Genomic DNA, 26,881 nt, shown 5'->3' with positions numbered 1-26,881 from the left:
CTAGCTGCCCTCACAACAGACCTGGTCTGTGTTTGGACTAGCAACCTAGCGCTGAAAGCACCTGCTCCACCGCAAGCCAGCCGGTTCCGTCAGGGCTGTCAGTGCCTCTTAACCTAGTAAGTGCTGATGTTACACCACTGCCCCCATTCAGAGCTTCTGACTCCACCCAGCATGTGATGTTTGTGCCCCCCCATGAACTTTCCATAGAAAAGCCTTTCCGTGCCCAGGGAAAATGAAATATCCTTAATCCTCACGGAAAAGAGCAGGCAGATGGATCGTGCGGGCTGTGAATGTCCAGTTTGGCCAGACCAAGCTAGCGTGCTAAGCATCCAGAAGTCAGGACGTGCCCAAGTGAAGGTTGCTGCATAATCTGACCGCTGTTCCCTCCTTGGGCATTAATGACCCTGTCAGTGCTGCAATCCTGATGGTCACATCATTAGGGTCTTCCTTGGAGCCTAACACAACGTGCTGGGGTGCCAGGCACGTGTGCACATGTTACCCTGAACACATAAGACTCATGGAGCAAGTCTGCAAGTCCTCCCTGAGGCACCCTAGGGGGAGACCTGTATGTCCAACTCCAGGCTGGGCTGGAGTGCTCTGGGGAGTAACCTCTCCAAACTAAAGCCTGAGTGGGATGAGACAAGTGTGGTTAAAACAGCATTGCTGCTGTCCCTCATTAGCTTAGTGCAGGGCTTGTGCTTTGTGTCAGTGGGATATTACTGTCCTGCCAAAGCTTGTGGAAGCACCTCTTGGACTTGCTCCGTGTCAGCTTGCCTTACACAGAAGGGGACTCTCCTGTTGCCAGTGACTTCAGCTCGATTCAGAGCGAGTGAGCTTCCGGCCCTCATTCCGTCTGCCTTATTGCAGGCTCTTCAAGGGAGATTGCTCTCCCAGAAGATCTCCCAATTCCTCCTGAAGGAGGGGATTGTCCTGCCAGCGTGCTTCCATGTCCATCTTGGGGAGGCCCTCCTACGCTCACACCTGCCTGAATGTGACACAGGCCATCGAAACGTGTGACAGATACCTGAATGTGCTACACCTGTTTTGTGATGGGCCATAACAAATTGGATATAATGGCTTAATTCCCCAACCAGTTCTTTAAAGGACAGCTCATTGCTGTGTGATCCAACCCAGTTTTAAAGAGAACTGGACTAACAAATTCAGTCATGTGCAACCATTGGGGCTCCCTGCTTGAGCCATCAGCTTGGTTTGAACCATGGACTTTTGGATCCCAGCACAGATCTCTACCATTTGAACTAAAGGAGTAACTTATCCTCTCTATGGACCAGCCACCAGATGCAGGGAGTTGGCACATTTTGCTATTCTTTTATTTTTTGCTAGGTTTGATGGGATGTTCATGCCACACTGGAAAGGAAGAGGTTAAAAGTAGCCTAGCAGCCAATCAGAGCCCAGCGGGCTTAAATAAAAGAGAGCTGCAGGGCAGAGCTGGGTCAGTTACTTCAGGGAGCCCAAGGAGAGAGGATGGTGTTCCTAGTGGGCTGCAGGATGGTAGCACCTTGGACAGAGCAGTTGGTGGCAGGGACTGGAGGAGCTAAGAGGTAACTCCGGCTAGCTACTGGGACTTGCGGGCTTGCGGCCCTGCGAAGAGGATGAAGAAGGTGCAGGGGGAAAACAGATGGTGACACGGCCGAGATGTGAAGAGGATACTGCGTGTCTAGGAGTGAGACAAGTCTGTAGGTGGAGAAGGTGGCGAGAGAGGCACCACCAGGAGAAGGCGTACCAGCTGAGAAAGCTAATGCCTGAGATGATTGGCAGGAGGTGCCACTCTGAGTGAACTCCGTCACATTAGGCAGCAAGCAAATGCTGGAGCTCAGGAATTCCTGGTCCGATTCCTGGCTCTGGGAGGGGACTTTGATTTAGTAGAGCAATGGTTACAGGAAGCCAAGCCCGTAGATTTGGCACTTTCATTCGGAGAGGCAGGGTGGCTGAATAGAGAAGACTTGGATCTACCATATGAGACCTGGGCTTAGTCTCAGTTTTGCGTGAAGGGTCCATGTGCAATCCGTTACCATATTGTAAAATGAGGGGCTGATACTCGATTGCCTCCTAAGTTAAGGAGTGAGGCTCCGCTCAGTAATAAGGGCTCTGAAGAGCACCGAAACAGTTCGCTAGAGATGAGAGAGAACTCCTGGCTCCCAGCTCCATGCACTTTCTTCTTGGCTACAGAGCGCTTGGGTGGGCAGTCTCCCTTCTCCTCCCCATTTCCCTGCAGGACTACATTGTTGTCTCAGCAGTCCTGAGGAACAGGCAGCTTGGATCATTGGAATGGGGAAAGTCCTGCAAAATCTGGTGTATGTGGGAGCGCTGCGCCGCATGTCAAAAGGTCCCTAGAGTTTGCTGTCAGCTCTAGGAAGGTCTCCTCATTTTAAACCCCATGTGCTGGCAGTGCTGTTACTGAAAGGACTGTGGCTAAGTGTGTCTCTCTCTGCCTTTCACATTGCCAGGACCTAAGTGATTTGAATTAAGCAGGCCATGCCAAGGGTTGAGGCAATACCTTCACTCCAGCCTGTCCTAGAGATCTGTTCATCACAGGTGTTCTGTAACATAGCTGTCACCTGCTCTGCATGTGTTTACTGGGCTCTGCACCTTGGTTTGGGCTCAAGAAGGGAATCCCAGTTTAGTCTCTGGGCACTAAGGTTTAGTTTCCCTTCTGTGGAAGCCAAACTTTGTGTGTGTCTTCATTTGGCCAGTTCTTGCCCCGCCCCCAAGCTTCTTTTGGTCCTTGCTGAACTTTCACTCCAAGTGCAGCTAGTGCTCCGACCAGCCTAGAGCAGCACCTTTCCCCGATCACACTGTTGGTGATGGCCTGGTGTTGCTGCTCATTTCAGCTGTGCTGCGTGTTGGGCCACACCTAGAGCTTGCTCTCCAAGAGTGAGAATCCTGCACAAATGACTTCTAAGAGAGGGGAAAACTCACTTCCCTTATCACTCTGTTTCTCCAGAGCCCTCCGGCAGGATTCCCATGGATGCATGGAAATTCCCTGTTTTAAAGGTCTAGCTTCTCTCGCACACTCCTGGGTTTGTGAATTTCTGAGGCACACTTTTTTTTGTGCATTGATCAACTTGTTTGCTCTTTGTGGGAGCTTTGCCTTCTCATACGAATTTTCTGGAATGGTCTGACGGCATCATTTTACCTTGGCGGTGGGTGGCACATAGCTGCCGGCAGGAAGCCTGACTTGTTCTTTAACCCCCTTCCACTGCTCTTAAGAACCAAAGGAGTTCATCAATCTTCCGCGAAGAGGCAGGAGTGAGAGCCCTGCACAGATAGTATTGGAAGTGAAAGTTCCTCCCCTTGTAATTCTGCTTCTCTGCTATCCTCTGTGAAAACGTAAAGATAATTCCCAGTACATTTCTGGAAATTCACAAATATGTATTTTTAAAATGTAACTAATACACACAGGGTGTCTGATACAGAGGAAATATATGTTCTAGTTCTGCTGTCAGACAAATGGAAGTTTTGATTTTTGCATACGAATGTAAAACTACACGTAACATACAAATTTAGGAGCCAAGTTTCACCTTATTCTCTCCCCCGCCACCATCCTTTTCTATTAAAAATAAAAACTCTATTGAAGTGTTTCTGTATTAACTTACCCTCTCTGTATTCCCGAGAACATGCTACATTTTTAAAATTCAGCTACAGCCAGCAATGCTGAGGCCTTCATCATGTTTCAGAAATAGTCCAACCTTTGTCAAAACGACTTCTTTAAAAAATGTGGCTCACTCAGTGCACGTGGCCTCATTCACTGTTCCCCATCACTCCCAGGCACTAATGGACACGTTACACCGTTGTAGATTTGGACTAACTCCTTTGGTTCAATTACTCCAGATTTACATTGGTGTAACCATGAACAGAACAAGGCAAGGATCTGCTGGACCCCTGCATGTTCATTGAGTGCTGAGTGAGGTGGTAAGTCTTGTTGAAATCTTTGTGACCATAAAGACTATAATTTGCAACGCTTCCTTTCTTTAACACTGTGTCATGCTAAAATACCTACATGTGCACAGCCCTCCTGAGCAACAGCCAGTAGTTAGAGCATGTGAATGAAATTCTCGCAAACCCTGTACTCCATAGGCCACGCTCATACCTCCAACAATCCCTCCCCTCTGTCTAACAGCTGGTATGCTCATGAACGCAACCTCTCCCTTTCTTCTCCATGTAACCTTTACATCTAATTGTAGAAAATTAAGTTTGTAATGTTCAATTCAGTCCAAGCTGTCTCTTAAGATTGTAGGGTTTTGTGGGGGGTTTTTGGACCACGTCATCAAGATTTTATGCGTGGCCTGATATGAGATTGTGTTTACACCAAGCACAGATGGTTTTGTCTTGCTTCACCAAGTTCCCTGCTTCAGAAGGGCATATGCACCTCTAACGTTTTGGGAGAGGGCTCTTTGCAGCAGCTGAGCCTGTAAGTTGTTCTTTTGATCTTTCTGGGCTCCTTTAGGTTCAGATCTAGAACCTGCTCTAGTAGCATATAAATCTGGGTGACCTTCTTTAAAAAAGGCACAAATGAGGTGGGTGTTAAGCCTTGCTCAGTGCCACAGCCTGATGCAAAATTCTAGGCTGTAGGGAGTTGTCATCCTGCTGGAAAGGTGCCTGTAAGGAACTCAGAATGGCCCCTGAAAAAAAGGGCTACAGCAGAGATCCAGCCATCAGATCTGGCTTTCCCAGATTCTAAGACTCCTGGCAAGGGTAGAGCTCCTCAGGTCCTGGCTGAGTAAAGTGGTCACCTGCCTGGGTGTGCCCATCAGATTTCATCTGATAAGAGTTACAGCAGCACCCAGTCACAGATCTAGTGTGTGCTTGTAAAATCCAGGGATGTGGATTGACCCCTACGTACTCCCCCCACAGGCTCCATTGGAACGCTTCCTGCGAAGTTCTCTCCAGAACAGTCACCTTCTGGCACCATGGGGATGAGTCCTTCTGCAGACTGGTGGTGTCATCAGAGCTGTAGACCCCACTGCTCAGCTCGGTACTATGGCAGTCTTGGCTCCAAGAGTTAGGCACCATCCCGTTCTGCTGTAGTTCCGCCTCGGGAGAACCTTGTGCAGGCACAAGAATGGCTTTGGAGCCTCGGCTGTCCCGCTAGACAGCCCCAGGATTTGTGAGATTTAATACACATGGCACTGGGCACCTCTTAGCCCTATGCTGCTCTCCTTCTGCATTGGCTTTGTCAGGGTTCCCTCCCCACTCTGAACCCTAGGGTACAGATGTGGGGACCCACATGAAAGACCCCCTAAGCTTATTTCTACCAGCTTAGGTTAAAACTTCCCCAAGGCACAAATTCTTTGCCCTTGGAGGATACGCTGCCACCACCAAGTGATTTAACAAAGAATCAGGGAAAGGACCACTTGGAGTTCCTATTCCCCCAAAATATCCCCCCAAGCCCTTACACTCCCTTTCCTGGGGAGGCTTGAGAATAATGTCCTAACCAATTGGTTACAAAGTCATCACAGACCCAAACCCCTGGTTCTTAGGACAATAGAGAATCAGTCAGGTTCTTAAAAGAAGGATTTTATTTAAAAAAAAAAAAAAAGGTAAAAATCATCTCTGTAAAATCAGGATGGAAAATAACTTTATAGGGTAACAAATTCAAAAACACAACAGAACTTCCTCTAGGCTTAGTTTCAAAGTTACAAAAACCAGGAATAAACCTCCCTCCAGCAATGGAAAAAATGATTTATAGGAGAAGGAGTTTTCTGACCTGATGCTTCTCTGCTTCCCAAGAGAACACACACAAAGCCTTTCTTCTCCCCTGCCCCGCCAAGATTTGAAAGTGTCTTCTTCCCCCATTGGTCCTTTTGGTCATGTGCCAACCAGGTTATTTGAACTTCTTAACCCTTTACAGGTAAGGAGGAATTCTAGGCTACCCTTAGCTGTAGGGTTATGACAGGCCTCTTCTACAAGGAGTGAAGCTGAGGTCTCCTCCTAAGATAATAAAGGTTCCTATGGGGATCACTCTACTGCAGCTGCCTCCTGAGTCCCTGGAGTAAGTGGTGGTGCTTTTAGGGAGCCACTTTCTCTTGCAGAGGAGGAAAGGCCTCTGGAGAGAGAGTCCTTGAAGGCATCCTCTTGACTCCTCTCAAGATGGGACTGACTCGACTGCTTCCTCCAGCCTTTGGAGCTGTCATGGTATTTCAGGATCTGCTGGGCAGAGTGCCGTTCCTCTAACAGCCAACCCCGGGAAGCCACTCAGGCCTTTGATGTCTTGGAGCTCCAGGCCAAAAAGAGAGAACAGCCCTCGCTGGCCACAGGCATTCCTTTGGAGGGGACTAAAAGGGTCTGGAACCCTTACCTCCGCTTCTGTCGCATGGGAAATGTCTTCCTCCTTCAGGCTAGATTCTAAGGGAGGCCGGCTTTTCTTTTCTTTTCCAGCATCCAACCTCGGGGCTAACTTGTGGCTGCTGCTGCAAATGGAAAGTCTAGAACAGGAGGAGTCGTCATCAGTGTCCAAGTGAGTGGATGTGTTTGGAAGCGAGATTGATCCTTCATCTGCCTGGACTCTGAGAGCAGCCAGTTATGAGGCAGTTATGGCCAGATAAATTCTCTCTTTCTGGTCCAAAGCTGCCCCTTGAGCAGTACGTTTCCTGAGGTCAAAAAAATCCCATTCCAGAAGCTCAGACACTGGGTGCCATCCCATGAGTGAATGCTGAGGTGCAAGTCTTGGAGAGCTGCAGTTACTGGTTAAGTGACTTTATTTTCTGGAGATGTTCCAGGAGGTGTCTGCTTCCCTCAGGTCTGTCTTTGGTGTATCTGGATGTCTCTCTCAGCACATGTTCCTGGCTCAGGATTTTTGGTCATTCTACTGCAGCTCCGGTATAAGCTATGAACTGACCTTGTGAAAGCACAGATCTCTTCAGCTCAGAGGCAGATGTGGTCTTGGGAAAGATGAAAGTCCATGGGTGCATCCCTGGGCTTGAGTCTCTGTTTTCCACAGGAAATCTTCAGTTAGATTCCATAAGGGACACCTAACAGCAGTCCTCTTCAGGAGCTGGCTGCCTGCAGAGGCCCAGACCATTTAGGAAGCTCTTCTGATCCAATCAAAAGACAAGTCTTGCTCTTTGGCCTCAGCTCCTGGTGGCACTAGAGGACTTCAAACCAGTCCTGGAACACTGAGTCCTCATGCTTTGTTTTACCCCTCCCTTTGCGGACCATTCCCAATATTTTCAGGCATGGCAAGCCATTTCTTCAGACTGCTGGTTCCTAGCGCTCATGGAATGCGGGAAGCCATGCTAATAGCCAAGCCCTCTTGCCCTGTTCAAGGATCCCAGTTACATGAAACTGCTCCAAGAGGAGATCTTGGCCCATTGGAAAGTGGGAGCCATAAAAGGAGTACAGGAACCCGAGCAGAGAAACGGCTTGAGTCCCAGTATCCTTATTTGCAAACGAAACTGAGGCCTGCACCCTATTCTAGACCTCAATGCATAGGACAAATACCCAAGGGAAATCCAATCCTGCTTGGTTTTTCTGGGGAGTGTAACCCCTGCTCTCAGGACTGGTAGAGGGAGGGCCCTAAGCCTCAGTTATTTTATTTCCATATCTCAAGGCAAAAGTACAGGAAGCCCCTCAGATTCACAGTGTGTAACTACCAACACCCGGGGGTGCCTTTGGGCTGCCATCCGCAGGGTGTTCAAGCACTTGGCTGTAGATGCAGCCTCTTTGTGTTGTCAAGACCTGCAGGGGTATCTGGAAGACTAGCTTGTGAAAAGGCAGCGTCAATCAGTGGATATGGCCCTGGAGTGGGAGTCAGTAGACTTGGGTTCCATACCATACTCTGCCATTCACCTGCTCCCTTGGGCAAATCACTTCACATCTGCGTTAGTTTGGGGTAATGCTACTTGCCTGTCAATGTAAGGCACTTATAGAGCTCAAAGTGAAATGTTCTACATACACCTTTACCCTGCTTATCCATACTCTAACAGCGGTGGTGTCCATGCCCTGGGGGAGACTTGCTCTCTCTGCAGATCTGAGACAGACAAATCCACCATGGTCCCAACTTGGGCTTGACCTTCCTGGGAGTCACCGTAGATTCCGGAAAGGCTCTAGTTGCCTTCCTCTAGGATGTCATCCAGGACAGTGAGCTAGCCACACGCAGGGTAGGTGGTCCGGTGTAAGATCTGAGTCCTAGGCCTGGCAGCCTGCACAACCCCCCTTTCCCAGTGTCATGGCTGCAGGGTGACAGCCTGGTGTGCCCACCAAGCACTCACCACGTGGACGTGATCGTTCCCCTTCGGTGTCTCGGAGGCTCTCGACTCTAGAGGATGCTGCCACAGAACATCTTGCAGGAGCGTCCTGCTCGTCAGGTGATGAGGAGGATACTTCCAGTCTAGCCTGAGAGCACTTCAACCCACCATTGCCAATGACATGAGTCCTAAAGCGTTGCTCATCATGAGCAGTCACTCAGACTCTGGGGCTTGTCTTGTATCTGCAGGTGGGGTCACCAGGAGGTGAACTTGTTTGCTACTCATCAGAACAAGCATCCCAAGACCCACCTGAGAGCAGGCAGTGATCCCCAGTGTGGATTGGATCCCTTTTATGCTAGCTTAAACTTTCCTGTTCCTCTCCTTCCCAAATATCGAGTAAGACTTGTCAGGACAGAGCCAGAGTGATTGTCACTGCCCCAGCATGGGTGCAGCAGAACTGGCTTTCCATTCTCAGAGCTTATGGCTCTGTCCAAATGCCATCCATTCACTCCTCCCTCTTCCTCAAGTCAAGATTTCTTATCCCAGCTGGGTAGTGCATCCAGACCTTGCAGCCTGTTGGGTCTCTGAGGTCAGGGGGACCTGTGCTTATCTCAAGAGATCAGGGGAGTGCTGTTAGATTCCAGAAAGCTGCCTGTTAGGAAAGTACCAAATGGAGCTAGATGCTCAAGGTCAAGGCCTTGACTTTGTCTGTTTCGGACTTCTCCTCTCTCTGCAGTTGCCAGGGTTAGCTTTGACAACCCAAAAAGCTTCCTTGGTTGCTATTCCTGCCTCCTGTGTTTCTGTGAAAGAGACCTCCCAGTTTGCCCCTCCCCTAGTGAAACCATTAGACGTTCTTGCGAACTTTACCCTTCACTCAGGAGCCAGTTGGGGCATGAACGTGGGGTTATCCAAATGGCCTTGGGCATCTCCCTGTCTGTGCCCCTCACTCTGAAGGGTTTGGAGCTGAAATGCTTGCTGACCAATTCCCCTCCTCTGACATCCCCCAAAGACAGGGTAGTGGTTGGGCCTCATCCCAACTTTGGACAAACCGTGTTGGACTTTCATTATGGCCTTTGATTTCGGTCAGTCGCTGCTGGCTGTCTTCCCCCAAAGCCAGCCTTGGGCTGGGGTGTGTTGGAATTTGTGCACCTTGAGGGTTAAGAGCTGGTAGCTACTGCTCAGAACTATGCAGTGTGGAAAGTCAAACCAGTTTGATCTGTGGCCTCTGGAGAAAAATCTGAGTCAAACTATGTTGTCCCGAAGGCGAAGTGGGTAAGAGTCTGTGTCTATTCCTGTGACAGGCCATCTTGAGATGACTTGCTTAGCATGATGGCAGCTCATCAGGTGTTTTCTAAAATTTAGCAGGGGCTGCTGTCAAATGCTGCAGCAAAGCGGATGCTGCTTTCTGGGGCTGAGGTTTGGTCACTTTTCACCTGGCAGGGCTTCTCGACCCCTCTCAGCAGAGGTCATTGCTGGCTGCTCTCCTGCAGTGGGGATCTGAGAGAGCCATTGCTGGGAAGGAAGGGATCAGCACAGCTATGCGAGGGCACTGTCCAGAAGTAACTCCTCTCCTTTGAGGTGGTCTCTCCATGTCCTTTCCTCATCTCTCCTCAGCCTGGTGCTGCTGGAAGCCAGCTGGGAAGCAGTGCTGGATCTGTCTAGCTTGCTGGATTTCTGGTTGCAGTACACATTCACGTGTGGCAGAATTGAAGCTTACTTTTTAATGGAAGTTTCTGGCCCTTGTGCTTCTGAAGATAAATGTCCAGACATGAACCAATGCAGAAATTCCTGAGTCTGCAGCCAGCCTGAAATAGTAGCTGGGGGAAGTAACTCTCCCACCACCCCTTTCAGTCTCATTGGGTGTTAGCTTAGGCTGATGCATTGGTAAGCAGCACTGATTTTATTACAGATCCTCTACCCAAAGGAATGGATTGGGCAGGGGTAGGCAACCTATGGCACGCGTGCCAAAGGCGGCATGCGAGTTGATTTTCAGTGACGCTCACACTGCCCGGGTCCTGGCCACCGGTCCAGGGGGCTCTGCATTTTAATTTAATTTTAAATGAAGCTTCTTAAACATTTTGAAAAACCTTATTTACTTTACATACAACAATAGTTTAGTTATATATTATAGACTTTTAGAAAGAGACCTTCTAAAAACATTAAAATGTATTACTGGCACGCAAAACCTTAAATTAGAGTGAATAAATGAAGACTTGGCACACCACTTCTGAAAGGCTGCCGACCCCTGGGACAGGGGCTGGACCATGCCACTCCTTTGTGCCCACAGGGGGCAGTGAGCCCTCAGCAGAGGGGCAGGCTCAGCTGGGAGGAAAGTGTGATCCTAGAGCAGTGGTTCTCAAACTTTTGTACGGGTGACCCCTTTCATACAGCAAGCCTCTGAGTGTGACACCCCTCCCACCCCCTTCTATTGTAAAGTGTTTTTAATTTATATTTAACACCATTAGAAATGCTGGGAGGCAAAGCGGGGTTTGAGGTGGAGGCTGACAGCTTGTGACCCTCCCCCCTAATAACCTCGCAACCCCCTGAGGGGTCCAGACCCCCAGTTTGAGAACCTCTGTCTTAGAGCAATGGGCTTGGTGTCAATACCTATGCAGGCTGGTTAGTGCCTCAAACAAGAGCACTCCCTGTGCCCATGGGCTTCAGTACCCAAGAGCCAGCACTGGAGGGCTGGGATGGAAATGGTTCTGAAATCTGAACATAATAGTTTGGTATTTAGGGGAAATTGGTGACGAGCTTCAGCCCAGCTGATTGGCTTGTCTCGGTGAGGTTCTCAAGGTGCTCTTAGCCATGCAAAAGGTTAGAATCTGTGTGAAGGCTGGGCTTTGCCTCTACAATTCTGGACTCCCTAGACTAGGTGGTGGGGATAGCATGGGCATGGCCCACCATAAAGGTCTGAGATCAGCCAAACCTACTGCGGTAGCACCCTGGATTTCTGAGGCTGCCAGCTTTGCAAGCCCTGAGAAGGGTGTGTGGGGTCAGACGTTTCCTCAGTCTCCAAAGGGTTCAAGGGAATGAAAGTGTTATGGACTCATTTCAGCCCTCTCCCCTGGCTGGGAGTGTAGTGAATTACCTTTTTTTTTTGTCTTTGCTTTTTTTGTCTCCAAATACCTGGACTCGGATCTCATCTCTAATACCAGCAGAGTATCTCACCTGGCTCCCAAAGCCACCTCTCTGATTTGGCGCCATGTGGACTGGAAGGGAAGGGGCTGTGGGTCGGGATTGAGGGGCATTGGCAGGTCTGCTTGCATCATTTGCCTGCCCCAGTTTATCAATTCTTCTGCCATCCCAGCTGTATGATCCCATAACCTTCTTATTTTTGGAAGTGTCGGGGGTTGCCAGCAGAGTCCAGATTTGTGACCCTTCAGGCACCCTGCCAGCCCAGCCTCTGCTCCTTCCCTAAGGCTGTTGGGTGGTTGGGGAGAGGGTACGTAGATTTGTGTTGTGTGTGGAGGGGCTGGTGATGGTGTGTTAGTGCTCTAAGGGTTTGACTTTAGGTTGCAGGTGGTTGGATTGTCCCTGGAGGCATCCAGAGGGCAGCTACCCTGCTCTGGAGTACGGCGGAGTTGACAGACTGGTTGGCATTGCAATGTCCTCCTTATCTAGTGCAGGCTGGTGTAGCCAGAGAACTGGTGGGCGGCCAGCAGAGTGCCTGGTTGGAGACCCCAGCTGTGCCCTCTGGGGACTTGCCAGAGCTGTTCACTTGGCTCAGTCCACAGGCAGCTTATGGCTGAGCTCCTACTCAAGGGCGAGGGGTTGGTGGCTCTTGTGAAGGGGGGAGGGGAGGGGTGTGTATGGCAGGCTCCTCCCACAATGTTGGCTGTCGACTGAGTGTTTCCTGGGCATGGAGCCCACGTGTTGGCTCCATTCCCTTTGTTGGGCTGCTGTGACCTGTCCCCTTCAGGGAGCTCCTCCTGCTTCCTGTGCCCTGGAGCTCATGGGCACTGGATTTATCTGTGCTGAAGGCATTGCTGGGCAGCTTCCATACTCAATGGCGTCTTTCTTTCTCTCCCCAGCTCCTGCCAGCACACGGTCCCCCAGCACCCACCCATCATCCCACTGTGATTGTACCAGCACCACCTCCTTCCCATCACGTCACCGTGGTAACCATGGGCCCATCCTCTGTAATCAACACGGTCTCTACGTCCAGGCAAAACCTGGACACCATTGTTCAGGTACAGGAGCAAATCTGGGAGGGAGGGAGTAGGAAGAACTGGGGGTATCTGTCAGAAGGGGAGAATTCAGGACAGGGCACCTTCCAAGGCCAGGATTGTTCTTGGTGGGGAGAATTTGGGGGCCCCTGGGGGAATGTCTGGGCTTCTCCCCATAACCCCAACACTGAGTGAACCTCAGTGGTGCTTGTGGCTGAGACTCCCATGGGCTCAGGCTTGGAGATGGGGTTGCTTAGGAGAGAGCCGTCTGAACAGCGTCAGACCTTGCTGTTCCCACCCCGGATGTGTGGGCAGCATCCCACCTGTACTGGGCCCTGGGAGAGCAGTGACGCTTCCAGGAGAGAAGCAGCACTTCTAGTTCTCTTCTAGGCTGTCTCAGGAGGTCTGCCCTGCAGTCGGAGGCATGATTGCTGCAGTTGGAGGTATACCTGACAGCTTTAATCCAGCTGGCTCAAGCAGCATGGGCTTCAGCCCGGATTAGCTGCTAAAGTATGGTCCGTGCCACTGCAGCTTCCCTGCTCCAGTAATCGAGCGAGCTAGATCAAAGGTAGCTTGGGTACGTGTGCACGAGCTGCAGTCACACCGCATGATCGCAGCATAATTACGTACCCTACAAGGGTCTGCAAACCCAGCTGTGTCCGGTGAGCAGCCAATGTGATGCTGAGTGCTGGGGGGTAGCCAAGGGCTGCTGTGCACTGTGCAGGCTGGATATCCCAGCCACTCCCCAGCATGGTTCAGTTTTTCAGGGGAGGTTGGAACCAGACTGTGGTGGCATGTGTCTGACCCGGGATGCAGTATGTCTCCATCAAAGGTGTCCAAGGATGGGGCTAGATCGCTGGCACTGCAAAGCAGAGTAGTGGCTAACTTTGGAGACCCAGCCCAGAACTAGCAGGGGAGGAGAGTGACAGCAGCCTTTCTGGAGGAGACTCCTCTGGAGAACACGGGCACCAGGGGATAAACAGGCATAACTGGGTCGGTTCTTCTCCTGATGCTCTCCTCCCTGCCTCCCCCAGGGATGTAAGCCCCCGTGGCCAGGGTTCCCTCTCCACTCCCCTCACTGTTCCTTCCCCTTGGCAGGCAATTCAGCACATTGAAGGGACGCAGGAAAAGCAGCTGCAGGAGGAGGAGCAGAGGCGTGCGGTCATCGTGACGCCCGTCCGGGCGTGCCTGGAGCCCTCCAATTCCGACACCGCCTCCGACACAGAGGGGGATGACAGTGACTCCATGGATCAGAGCAAGGAAGATCCCTCAGGGGAAGGGGAGCTGCCCTGACACCCCCCCAGCCAGCAGCAGGGAAAGGGGTGGGACTGGGGGAGGGGAATGTCAGAGAATATGCTGAAATTTTTAAAAAATACAATGCGATTTGGGTCTCTTTTATGACCTTTTTCAATACTGTAAATCGGAGTGCTAGAACCAGACACACTGAAAGTTCATGCTGCAGTTGAAAGCAAACCAGGGGGTGGGAGGGGGTGCTGTGTCAATGAACCAGCACTGGGGGAGGGTGGGGGGCTGTTTTTAACTAGAGATGGGCCAAAACTGGAACCCAGGATCTGAACTCAGATGAACTGTTTGGGAGTTCGGGTAACTGGGACCTGGAACCAAATCGCCTGTGGTTTTGTAAAAACTCAAACCCAACTTACAGTAATCTTGCAAAAGTAGTCCCGGCTTTATCCAGCACTGGTGCGATGGATGGTGTGGCTGGTGCACGGGCGCTAGGCTGTTCATGGGCCTGCCTGAGTTCTTGTTTCTTGTTTGTTGGTAGTTTCTCTATTTTAAAAAAGGGGGGAAAAAAATAAAAATTAAAGGGACACCATCAACTGAAGTCCCATGGCACAGAACAAGTTGCCTACTCTCAAGCCGACTAGTGGAGAATAGAGAGGAATGTGTTGAGGTTACTTGGCGCGTTTGGCGATGCTCTGTGTGTGGTCAGTTTCACTACTTCTCCTGCACCACTGGGCACTTCCCCTGAAAGAACCCACACATATGGCAACAGGGGCGAGAAAACACTTTCTAAAACAGGAAGATGGGATTGTAAGGCCACTGGAAGCATTTGGGGGGTGGGGGAGCAGGTGTAGTACTTGAAAGGACTCTGAACTCGCTTAAAAATTGACTAGATTTCAGTTCGGTGGTGTTGCTTTAGATTTAAAAAAAAAAAAAAAAAAAAAAAAAAGATCCCAACCTTACAAACCCACATCATTTCCAGCCCCGACGGCAGGAGATGCTCAACAAGACGATATCAATTTCATGTTCTTTATTTTTCCTTTGTTTCCTCCTAAAGCACTTAATCCATTTTGTGGGGTCTGCCCGGTCAGAAGAGCTGTTCTGTTCTGTGATTGTGTCGCTTCTGTTTCTTTTTTCTGTTGTGTTTTGGTTTCCTTTCTCCCCTCCCTGCCCCCTTCCTGTTTGGCTGTAGGTTTAGGCCAGTGTTGTGTAGAGCCTTGTGGGTATTTGGTAGGTTCCTCCCCGGCCACAACTGTTTCTCTGTTTTTCTTTCATTTTTTGTATTTTTTTTACGATTTTCAGGTCTTTGTGTTCATCGAGAAGCTATTATATTTTGTTAAGAAAGTGAAAAAAAAAAAAAGGCTTGTGCCTTTGTAAAGAAACAAAATAAAGTTTGTACTTTGTTTTTTAGAATCTCTGCCTAGTGTAAAATCTGTGGGCTATGCATGAGCTATGTAAGCACAGGTGAGGGACGGCTCTGCCTCCCAGAGCGGGCTCCAGTCCTGCAGCTGGTGCCAGGAACTCCATGGCATCTTCTACACCACGTGTCCCATCGTCGGCCCAGGAACTGCATCTGGCCACCTGGCCGCTCGTTCAGCCTCTGCAGAATTTTGACTTCCACTTGCCTTGAGCCTCTAGCCTGAACGGCTGTGAAGAAAACCTTTTGAAATGGGAATCAACTAACTTGATAGTATTGTTACCTGAGTCTGCAGCCAGCTTGAAACCCTGGCTCCAGGAGCTGTGAACTCCCCCTCCACTCATAAGCCAAAGGGTGTGTTAATGCTAAAGCGCACTCCTTTTCTGTGCCAGTGGTAACTATTCAGTTGCTGATCACTCACGCGGGTGAGATAAGACGGGTTAAGAATGAAATGCAGAGGGAGGAGAGGATGAGGAATGGAGAGAAGCCGAGGGGAAAACTAATGCAGACCGAGTAACGTGGTGGTGGTGAAGTACTCCCCAGATAGGTCCAACTCCTTAGCTGCTGTAAATCAGCATCATTCTATTGACTTCCATGGGGCTACACCAGTTTAAACCTACTGAGGAATTGGCCTGGGATACCTGACAGCTAATCTTTGTTATCTCACAGAGGCCGTGATATTCTACCCCTTAATTTTGTGCCAGCTCCCGCTGCCGTCAGGAACTCTGCTGTGGGTAGATGATAGAACCTGTCGTAAACTTTCTCCTCTCCTGCTCAGGGTTGTGAATCTGAGGCACTCCCTTGGCCTCGCCTTCACGCTAAGATTTTCAAAAATAGCTGCCTCAAGTGAGCGAGCTGCCTGATCCAAGAGCCCTGTGCATCTGCACCTCCCTTTCCTGCCCCTGAGCTGCTGGGTGCTCAGCGCTCATGGACATTCAGCTCCTCTGTGAGCCTAACTTCTTGAAGGTCTCTGTGTCACTCAGGCTTTCTGTGTGGGGTGGCAGATGGGCACAGCCACGTGATTGCTGCTCCTGTGCGTGCTCCCACACTCGCTCTTGCAGCTATAGCCCTGACTTTGCCATCCTGTTACTGGATCCTTGGGGGACACCCAAATAAGCTGCATTTCGAAATGCATTACAGCCCCCTCTCCTCAGCAAAGGTTTATGTGAAATGAGTAAGGGTTACAAATCATTCAATCAAAGAACCTCCTCTGTCTTCAGGTTTTGCACAGCTGCACATCACTGTAGCATTGGTGCACCTACTGGACACAATAGATAAGCAATAGCAAAGTCCCTAGTGAACTCTTTGGCTCTTTGCCCCCTGTGGGGGTTAGTGGAAGCCCTGCTTGGGATATGCTCTCAGTTTTTGATGGGAAGTAGGGGATGCAATAGTTAGAGTGACAGAGGAAGTTTTCAAGTGACCAGCCACCACACTCACCTTGTCTTTGGAAGTTCTTTCTGCCGGATGCCCTTGACTGAGAATGCTTTGACTGCCTTTTGCATAGTTCGATCTGTATTACCCCAGCCTCTAAGTCTCCTGCTTCCGTGGCCCCTTGGTTCGGGTAGGGCCCAGCACTGGGGTGCTGTAGAAATCCAGCGACCTGGCAGCAACAACCAGATCAATGTAGTGAGCCCTGTGAATGTGGTGACTTAGCCCTGGTCTACACTACAAGTTTAGGTTGAATTTAGCAGCCTTAGATCGATTTAACCCTGCACCCGTCCACACAACGAAGCCATTTTTGTCAACTTAATGAGCTCTTAAAATCTATTTCTGTACTCCTCCCTGACGAGGGGATTAGCACTGAAATAGACATCGCCGAGTCAAATTTGGGGTAGTGTGGACGCAATTCGACAGTATTGGCCTCCAGGAGCTATCCCAGTGCTCCAGTGTGACCGCTCTGGACAGCATTCTCAATTCGGATGCACTGGCCAGGTAGACAGGAAAACCCCCGTGAACTTTTGAATTTCATTTTCTGTTTGGCCACCGTGGCAAGCTGATCAGCACAGGTAACCATGCAGATCTCATCAGCAGAGGTGACCATGGAGTCCCAGAATCGCAAAAGTGCTCCAACGTGGACTGAACGGGAGGTACTGGATCTGATCGCTGTATAGGGAGACAAATCCATGCTATCAGAACTCCGTTCCAAAAGACGAAATGCCAAAATATTTGCAAAAATCTCCAAGGGCATGAAGGACAGAGACTATAACAGGGACCTGCAGCAGTGCTGTGTGAAACTTAAGGAGCTCAGGCAAGCCTACCAAAAAATCACAGAGGCAAATGCCCGCTTGGGGTCAGAGCCCCAGATATGCCGCTTCTATGATGAGCTGAATGCAATCCTAGGGGGTGGCCCTACAACTACCCCACACCTGTACGTGGACTCCTGCAAGGGAGTCTCACGCAACAGGGATGATTTTGGGGACAAGGAAGATGATAGTGCACACACCAGGCAAGCGGAGAAACTGTTCTCCCCGACAGCCAGGAACTGTTTATCACCCTGGAGCCAATACCCTCCCAAGCCGGGCTCCTGCACCTTGAAGGCAGAGAAGGCACTTCTGGTGAGTGTACCTTTGTAAATATAATACGTGGTTTAAAAGCAAGCGTGTTTAATGATTAATTTGTCCTGAAGACTTGGGATGCATTTGTGGCCAGTATAGTCTGTTAACGTGTCTGGGGATGGAGTGGAAATCCTCCAGGGACATATCAATGAAGCTCTCCTGGAGGTTACTCCCAAAGCCTTTGCAAAAGGTTTCTGGGGAGGGCAGCTTAATTGCATCCTCCATGGTAGGACACTTTACCACGCCAGGCCAATAGCACGTAGTCTGGAATCCTTGCATAAGAAAGCATGGCAGTGTGTGGTCCTGGTGTTTGCTGGCATTCAAGCAACATCCGTTCTTTATCTCTGTGTTATCCTCAGGAGAGTGATATATCATATATCATTCATGGTCACCTGGTTGAAATAGGGGAATTTTATTAAGGGGACATTCAGAGGTGGCCATTCCTGCTGAGCTGTTTGCCTGTGGCTGAAAAGAAATCATCCCCGCTGTTAGCCACGCGGTGTGGGGAGGGGTGAAGCGATCATCCCAGAGAATTGGGGGGGGGCAGTTTAGTTGGGTTTGTGCTGCATGTTAACCCGAAAACATCAGCCCCTCCTTTTAAATGGCCAATGTCTTTTTCAGTTTTACTCTCCTTTTTTTTCCTCCAGCAGCTGCAAATGTTTCAACGCTGCCACTAGCATCTCTGTCCCAGAAGCTAGCACAGAAAAAAACACACTTGCGATGAAATGTTCTCTGAGCTCATGCAGTTCACCCGCACTGAAAGAGCCCAGCAGAATGCATGGAGGCAGACAATGGCAGAGTCCAGGAAAGCACAAAATGAACACGAGGACAGGAGGGATGCGCAAGAGGATAGATAGCTGGAGCAACAGGAGAGGTGGCGGCAGCGTGATGAGAGGCGGCAGGATGCAATGCTGAGGCTACCGGAGGATCAAACTGATATGCTCCGGCGTATGGTTGAGCTGCAGGAAAGGCACAGACCACCACTGCAGCCCCTGTGTAATCAACTGCCCTCCTCCCCAGATTCCATAGCCGCCTCGCCCAGATGCCCAAGAATGTGGGGACAGGGGACGACGACACTCTGGGCACCCAACCACTCCACCCCAGAGGACTGCCCAAGCAACAGCATGGCATTCAATAAGTTTTGAAGTGCAGTGTGGCCTTGTCCTTCCCTCCTCCCCACCTTGCCCACCTCACCCAGTGCTTCCCTTCTCCCCCGCCCCTCACGGGCTACGTTGGCAGTTATCCCCCTATTTGTGTGACGAATTAATAAAGAATGAATGAATTTGAAACAACAATGACTTTATTGCCTCTGCAAGCGGTGATCGAAGCAGGAAGGGGAGGGCGGTTGGCTTAGAGGGAAGTAGAGTGAACCAAGGGGGCGGGTTTTCATCAAGGAGAAACAAACAGAACTGTCACACCATAGCCTGGTCAGCCATGAAACTGGTTTTCAAAGCTTCTCTGATGCGCAGAGCGCCCTGCTGTGCTCTTCTAACCGCCCTGGTGTCTGGCTGCGTGTAATCAGTGGCCAGGCGATTTGCCTCAACTTCCCATCCTGCCATAAATGTCTCTCCCTTACTCTCACAGCTATTGTGGAGCACACAGCAAGCAGCAATAACAATGGGAATATTGGTTTCACTGTGGTCTAACAGAGTCAGTAAACTGCGCCAGCACACTTTTAAATGTCCAAATGCACATTCTACCACCATTCTGCACTTGCTCAGCCTATAGTTCAACAGCTCCTGACTACTGTCCAGGCTGCCTGTGTATGGCTTCATGAGCCATGGCATTAAGGGGTAGGCTGGGTCCCCAAGGATAACTATAGGCATTTCAATATCCCCAACGGTTATTTTCTGGTCTGGAAAGTAAGTCCCTTGCTGCAGCTTTTCAGACAGACTAGAGTTCCTGAAGATGCGAGTGTCATGTACCTTTCCCGGCCATCCCACGTTGCTGTTGGTGAAACATCCCTTGCAGCACCATTGAAAAGTACCACTTGTGGTTTATGTACTGGCTGCCTTGGTGCTCCAGTTCCAAGATAGGGATATGCGTTCCGCCTATCACCCCACCACAGTTAGGGAATCCCATTGCAGCAAAGCCATCCACTATGGTCTGCACATTTCCCAAAGTCACTACCCTTGATAGCAGCTGGTCAATGATGGCTACTTGGATCACAGCAGCCCCCACAGTAGATTTGCCCACTTCAAATTGATTCCTGACTGACCAGTAGCTGTCTGGTGTTGCAAGCTTCCAGAGGGCTATCATCACTCGCTTGTGAACTGTGAGGGCTGCTCTCACCTTGGTATTCCTGTGTTTCAGGGTAGGGGAAAGCAAGTCACAAAGTTCCAGGAAAGTGCCCTTATGCATATGAAAGTTTCACAGCCACTGGGAATCATCCCAGACCTGCAACACTATGCTCCAGTCTGTGCTTGTTTCCCGGGTTCAGAATCAGCGTTCCGTGGCATGAGGAGGGCCACTGCAAAGACGGGGAGGGATAGCTCAGTGGTTTGAGCATTGGCCTGCTAAACCCAGGGTTGTGAGCACAATCCTTGAGGCAGGCCATTTAGGGATCTGGGGCAAAAATTGGGGATTGGTCCTGCTTTGAGCAGGGGGTTGGACTAGATGATCTCCTAAGGTCCCTTCCAACCCTGATATTCTATGATTTTATGATATGATATAATTTTGCGCCCTAGGTGAAACTTCCACCTTGTGCCCCCCTGCCCCGCACATTGGTTCATTCAGGGGCAAATCCCAACAAACCTTTATAGACCCCAGGGGCCAGCTGTGCCCAGCGGCTGCTCCCCAGACCAGGTTTCCCCCTTCCCCCTGCCTGAACTCTCTTGGAGGGTGCACAGCCCCCCCGCGAGCCCTGCCCTGCCCTCCCCACCCCACCCCGGCGGCCCCCTCCCCGAGTCCACTCACTGGCTTTGCTGGGCTTGGGCTACTGCAGCAGCCTGGAAGGGAGGAGCCGCCTTCTGGAGGCACCGGAGAGCCAGAGCGTCCCGCTTGCGGCGGCGGCGAGCCCCAGCCATGGAGGAGCCGGCGCGAGGCAGGGGGCAGCAGCCCTGCAAAGGTGGCAGCAGCAGTGTTAGCGGGGAGCAGCCCCGCCCCCAGCCCCTCCTGCCCAGGCTGTGGCCTGGCACCCCCCTCCCGGGGCCCCCATGCGCCCCCCGGCTCCCCCCTCACCTCAACAATCAAAAAAGAGGATGGGGGGGAGAGCCCTGCCCTAGTCCCACCCCCATCCACTCCCTCCCACTTCCCACCCCCTGACTGCCCCCCTCAGAACCCCCAACCCCCCCCACTCCTTGTCCCCTGACTGCCCCCTCCTGGGACCCCTGCCCCTAACTGCCCCCCAGAACCCCACCCCCTACCTGAGCCTCCCTGTTCCTTGTCCCCTGACTGCCCCCTCCTGAGACCCCACCCACCCTAACTGCCCCCCTAGGACCCTACCCCCTGACTGCCCCAACCCTTATCCACACCCCTGCCCCCAGACAGACTCCGGGACTCCCACGCCCCATCCAACCACTCCCCGCCCCCTGACAGGACCCCCAGAACTCCCGACCCATCTAACCCTTCCTGCTCCCTGTCCCCTGACTGCTCCGATCCCTCTCTACACCCCCGCCCCCTGACAGGCCCCCCCCCGAACTCCCGACCCATCCAACCCTCCCCCTGCTCCCTGACTGCCCCCCGGCCGGGACTCCCCTCACCATGCCCATGCCGGTCAGACACTGGCTCCACGTGGAGGCAAAACACGCTGCCGGGCTGCCGCGTGCACAGCCCCTCCCCCGCAGAGTGCTGAGGCAGCGGGAGGGGCGGCGGCGGCAGCTCCCATGCCCGGGAGCCACAGAGCCCGAGCGTGGCGAGGAGGGAGCCGGGGGGCGCATGGGGGCCGGTGCCCGCATGCACCTGCTGCAGCCTGCAGGAGCCCCGGGGGGAGGAGGCGCCAGGCTGCAGCCTGGGCAGGAGGGGCTGGGGGCGCGGCTGCTCCCCGCTAGCAGCGCCGCCGCCTTTCCAGGGCTGCTGCCCCCCTGCGCCGCACCGGCTCCTCCATGGCTGGGGCTCGCCGCCCCCGCAAGCCGACGCTCTGGCTCTCCGGTGCCTCCGGAGGGCGGCTCCTCCCTGCCGACCCAGGGCACCGCTTCTTGGCGCCCCCAACCACTTGGCGTCCTAGGCGACCGCCTAGTTCCCCTAGTGGTTGCACCGGCCCTGGGCATGAGCCTGCCCCATTGCCACCAGGATGGCCAAATTGCCGGGGCCCGTGCTTTGAGAGAAGTCTGTGTCCATGTCCTCATCATTCTCATCACCGCGCTGCCGTCGCCTCCTCGCCTGCTTTTGCAGGTTCTGCATATACTGCATGATAATGAGCAAGGTGTTTACAATGCTCATAACTGCTGCGGTGATCCGAGTGGGCTCCATGCTTGCCGTGGTATGGCGTTTGCAGGAGAGCAGAGTTGCAGGGGAAGCGGTGGTTGGATGACAGACCTATTGCACTGTCTGCTGCCAGGACACAACAGCTGAGCGGGCTGCACGCTTGCCGTGGTCTGGCGAGACAAGAGCAGCCTAGCAGAGTTGCAGCAGAATTGGCGGATGATGACAGTCATGTAGAGGACCTGCGAGACCACCAGGAGAGCAGAGATGACAATGGTTTGCAGCCCTACTGCACCGTCTGCTGAAAGCAGTATGGCGCCCACACAGAAAAAAGGGGCGAAATGATTGTCTGCCATTGCTTTCACGGAGGAAGGAGCGACTGATGACGTACCCAAAACCACCCGCAACAATGTTTTTGCCCCATCAGGCATTGGGATCTCAACCCAGAATTCCAATGGGCAGCGGAGACTGCGGGAACTGTGGGATAGCTACCCACAGTGCAACACTCTGAAAGTTGACGCTAGCCACGGTAACTATGGACGCACTCCGCCGACTTAATGCGATTAGTGGGGACACACACAATCGGTTGTATAAAATCGCTTTCTAAAAAATCGACTTCTATAAATTCAACCTAATTTCGTAGTGTAGACCTACCCTTAGTGGGAGTCTGCGACTGGCACTGAGAACAATGGTAGCAGAGCCATGGTTTCCATCTATGGGGGATGGAGATTCCTGGGCCTCAGGTAGCAAGTCCTTGCAAAGCCCAGAGACATCCTAATAGTCCCACACTAGCTCTGACAAATGGCATTCAGCTCCGTTGTAAGCCATGGCTGAATCCTGCTGGATCAAGACCATGGCCTCAGCTCATCACTCTGAGCCAGAGCACTGCACCCCAACCCAGTCTGGGACCTGCTGCCGGGCAGAGATCTGTAGATGTGTCCCTGAGCCAGTGGCTATCTGTCTACAATGCAAAAGGTTTGCACTGTGGTGCACTCAGGCCCAGCCCTTGACTTGCATTGGACCCAGGCTGCTTGGCTGCCTGCCTCCACCTGCCTGAGGGCAGCACACAGACCCACCCCATTTGGGCATGTTGCACAGCGTGAGGTGGTCGAAGATAAGCAGCCACTCTGCAGCCCCTGGTCGTTGGGTTGCCCAGGGCTTGGCGCTTCAGAAGCCTCCCAGCAAGAGGCCCCTAGGTCATGGAATATTAATGATCCCTGTCCAAGCTGCCAAAGTCCTTTATGAACCGCTCTGGTTCTCTTACATGGGAGGCTATTTTCCAGCCAGCTGGGACTCTCCGAATGAGTGAACTTCAGGCCCTAGCTCCTGACTGTCACTTTCTACCCGACTTACAAGGATGAGCGGATGTGGAACACAAGCCAGAATAGGGAAAGAACACATTCAAGAATATTTAGACGGTACATGTACTCAAGTCACTAGAGCAAGAGGAAATCCACCCTAGGGTACTTAAGGAACTAGCTGAAGCACTCTCAAAACCATTGGCTATTATCTTTGAGAACTCCTGGAGGCCCCAGAGGACTGGAGAAGGGCAAACATAGCTCCTATCTTTAGAAAGGGGAACAGAGAGAACCTGGGGAATTATAGACCAGTCAGCCTGACTTTGAAACCTGGAAAGATACTGGAACAAATTGTTAAACAATCAGTTTGTAAGCACCTAGAGGATCAGAAGGTGATAAGTAATAACTAACACAATTTGTCAAGAACAAATCATGCCAAACCAGCCTAATTTCCTTCTTGACAGAGTTACTGGCCTGGTGGATGGGGAGAAAGCTGAAGATGTGATATACCTTGTTTATTTGGAGTAAGGTTTTTGTCACAGTCCCACAGGCTGTTCTCATAAGCAAACTAGGAGCATGTGGTTTAGATCAAGGGTCAGCAACCTTTCAGAAGTGGTGTGCCGAGTCTTCATTTGTTCACTTGAATTTAAGGTTTCGCATGCCAATACTACATTTTAACGTTTTTTAGAAGGCCTCTCTCTATAAGTCTATATATTATATAACTAAACTATTGTCGTATGTAAACAAGGTTTTCAAAATATTTAAGAAGCTTCATTTAAAATTAAATTAAAATGCTGATCTTACACCGCCGGCCCGCTCAGCCCGCTGCCGGCCTGGAGTTCCGTTCACCTAGGCCGGCAGCGGGCTGAGTGGGGCCTGCGGCTGGGACCCCGGCTGGCAAGGGGCTGGCAGCCAGAACCCCAGACCGGCAGCGGGCTGAGCGGGGCCGGCGGCGGGGATCCCAGACCAGCAGTCAGGTGAGCAGCTCAGCCCGCTGCCGGTCTGGGGTTCCGTCCACTGGCTCCTGCCAGCCAGGGTCCCGGCTGCTGGCCCTGCTCAGCCCGCTGCCGGTCTGGGGTCCCGGCCCTGTCCACATAGAGTAGGTACCTACTTTCTCCCTGGTTCTGGCCCATTGTCTTCCTCTCTCTGTACTGAGATGAGGGTGGGAGTGCACTGAGAACAGGGCTTGGGGTGAAGGAGCAGGCTGGGAGTTGGGGTGCAGGGTCTGGCCAAGGGCTAGAATGACGGAGGGGGCTCAGGGTTGGGGCAGGAGGTATGGGTGTGGAGTGCTTACCTGGGAAGCTCCCATTTGGTGCGAGGGGTGCAGGTGGGAATGCGGGTGTGTGTGCGGGTGTGTGTGCGGGTGTGTGTGCGGTGTGTGCATGCAGGAGCTCCTGTTTGGTGCTCAGGGTGGGGCGAGGATGTGGATGTGGGGGGTGCAAGAGTCAGGGCATGGGGCTGGGGGTGTGTGAGGAGGGTGCAGGAGTCAGGGCAGGGGGCTGGAGGGGCTGGGTATGTGTGGGGGGTGCCAGAGTCAGGGCTGGGGTTGTGGGGGGGTGCAGGGGTCAGGGCACAGGGCTGGGGTGTGGGGGGGTGCAGGGGTGAGGGCAGAGGGCTGGGTGTGTGTGAGGAGGGTTCATGGGTCAGGGCAGAGGACTGGAGGGTGTGGGGGGTTCAGGGTCAGGGCAGAGGGCTGGGGGTGTGTGAGGGGGGTGCAGGGGTCAGGGCAGAGGGCTGGGGGTGTGGGCTGGGGTCGTGGGGGTGCTCCCAGCCCCCTGCCCTGAGCATCTCACGGCAGGGGGCTGGAGGGGATATGCCGATTCCTCCCCCTTCCCCAACATCCGTGGAGCAGAAAGCACGCTGTGCTGCGGCTCTGCTTTTCCCTCTCCCTCTCTGTAGTAAGGGCCATCAGCTGATCGGCCGCAGGGAGGGAGAGGAGGAGGGGCAGGAACCCAGCACGCTGGGGGAAGAGGCGGGGGGAGGGGGAAGCTTACCTGCCCTGCAAGGAGAGAGCGGTGGGCGGGGGCAGTGAAGAGTGGGCCAGGCTGGGCAGGATTTTTAATTGCACGCTGCTGTCCCCGCCAGACATTAAAAATTGGCTCACGTGCCATCTTTGGCACGCGTGCCATCGGTTGCCGATCCCTGGTTTAGATGATACTGCTATAAGGTGATCCTACTGTCTACTTTCATTAAAATGTTTTGCAAGATAAAGGTATAAGCGGGGATTTGTAGCCTGCTTTTCTCTGTCTTCAAGACACACTGGAGTGGAAGCCTGGTCCCACTGATGTTAATGGCAACACTTCTATTGAAGAGTCTCAGGAAGAAATTCTGGGAATAACACACTGCCCTTAGGTGGTATAACCGGTTGAAAAACCCAGGCTCAAAGAATAGTTACCAATGGCTTGCTATGAAACTGGGAGGATGATTCTAGTGGGGTCGTGTAGCCGTCAGGCTTGGGCCTGGTACAAGTCAAAATTTTCATTAATGACTTGGAGTGGAGATTAAAATTTGCACATGCCAAGCTGCCAAGCTGGGAGGGGTTGTGAGGACAGAATTAGAATTCAAACCAGCCTTGACAAACTAGAGAATTGGTTTGAAATCAAACAGCTGAAATTCAATAAAGACAAGTGCAAAGTACATCAGTTAAGGAAAAACCAAAGGCACAAGTACAAAATGGGGAATCCCAGGCTAGGTGGTAGCACTGCTGAAAAGGATTTGGGGATTATAATGGATCACAAACTGAGTATGAGCCAACAATATGATGCAGTTGCAAAAAATACTAATGTATTTCTGGGATATATTCACAGGAAAGTCGTATATAAGAGATGGGAGGTAACTGTCCTGCTCTTCCGAGCAGTGGTAAGGAGTACTGTGCCCAGTTTTGTGCTTAAGCTAGGTCTCTCTCTCTCTCTCTCACACACACACACACACACACACACACACACACACACACACACAGTGTGTGTCTGTCTCACACACACATGTACCACCTGGCATTTTGGAAAGTGCAGGGAGTGGTGCGCTCCAGTGGGGTAGTGTGGGTTCACCATCATGTTCAGTTTCCGCAGGGAATGTTTGCAGCCACTGCCATGTGTCTGTTGTGTCTTCTCCCTCCGCTAGTGCTGCCTTGTAGAGTGTGAGGCTACATTAACAACAATGTGTTAACCCTTGAGGGTTCAGCCGAATGTGAGTTCATCATTTAGCAGCAAGGCATTCCCTGGGAAATATCCCACCCTCTGACTCCAACCAATCTCAACCAAGCTTCACAATTATCATTGCTGTGTACAGTATTAAATTGTTTGTTTAAAACTTATACTGTGTATATGTGTGTATATATCTATATCTATACATAAAAATATAGTCTTTTGTCTGGCGAAATTTTTTTTCCTGCAACCTAACCCCACCTATTTACATGAATTCTTATGGGGAAATTGGATTAGCTTAACATCGTTTTGCTTAAAGTAGCATTTTTCAGGAACATAACTTCAACGTTAAGCGAGGAGTTACTGTAGTTCCCCTTTCTGAAATTAAATGCTACTGGGTTGGGCTTCTTCGGTATTTTCCCTCCCACAAGGATGTTAAATTTAATTAATTATGGTCGCTATTACCCAAGTAGTTCAGCTATATTTACCTC

General features: G+C 51.7%; 1 protein-coding gene across 3 annotated transcripts in view; it reads left to right on the top strand.

Annotated features, from left to right (window-relative positions):
- TFAP4 (transcription factor AP-4) overlaps window positions 1–13,728 on the top strand; it is a 32,827-nt gene extending 19,099 nt beyond the window's left edge. The window contains exons 6-7 of one of the 3 annotated variants that reach the window (XM_074964671.1): window positions 12,239–12,397; window positions 13,472–13,728. In XM_074964671.1, the coding sequence (XP_074820772.1) occupies window positions 12,239–12,397; window positions 13,472–13,666 (354 nt within the window). In that variant the 3' untranslated portion in view covers window positions 13,667–13,728. The remainder of the gene's footprint in view (window positions 1–12,238; window positions 12,398–13,471) is intronic. The other 2 variants (XM_074964672.1, XM_074964670.1) reach the window with 2 other exon arrangements.
- The last annotated feature ends 13,153 nt before the right edge of the window (window positions 13,729–26,881 follow it).

The sequence above is a fragment of the Natator depressus genome, chromosome 10 (genome assembly GCF_965152275.1).
Source record: "Natator depressus isolate rNatDep1 chromosome 10, rNatDep2.hap1, whole genome shotgun sequence".
Classification (NCBI taxonomy): Eukaryota; Metazoa; Chordata; order Testudines; family Cheloniidae; genus Natator; species Natator depressus.
This window is presented reverse-complemented; position numbering and strand designations above follow the sequence as displayed.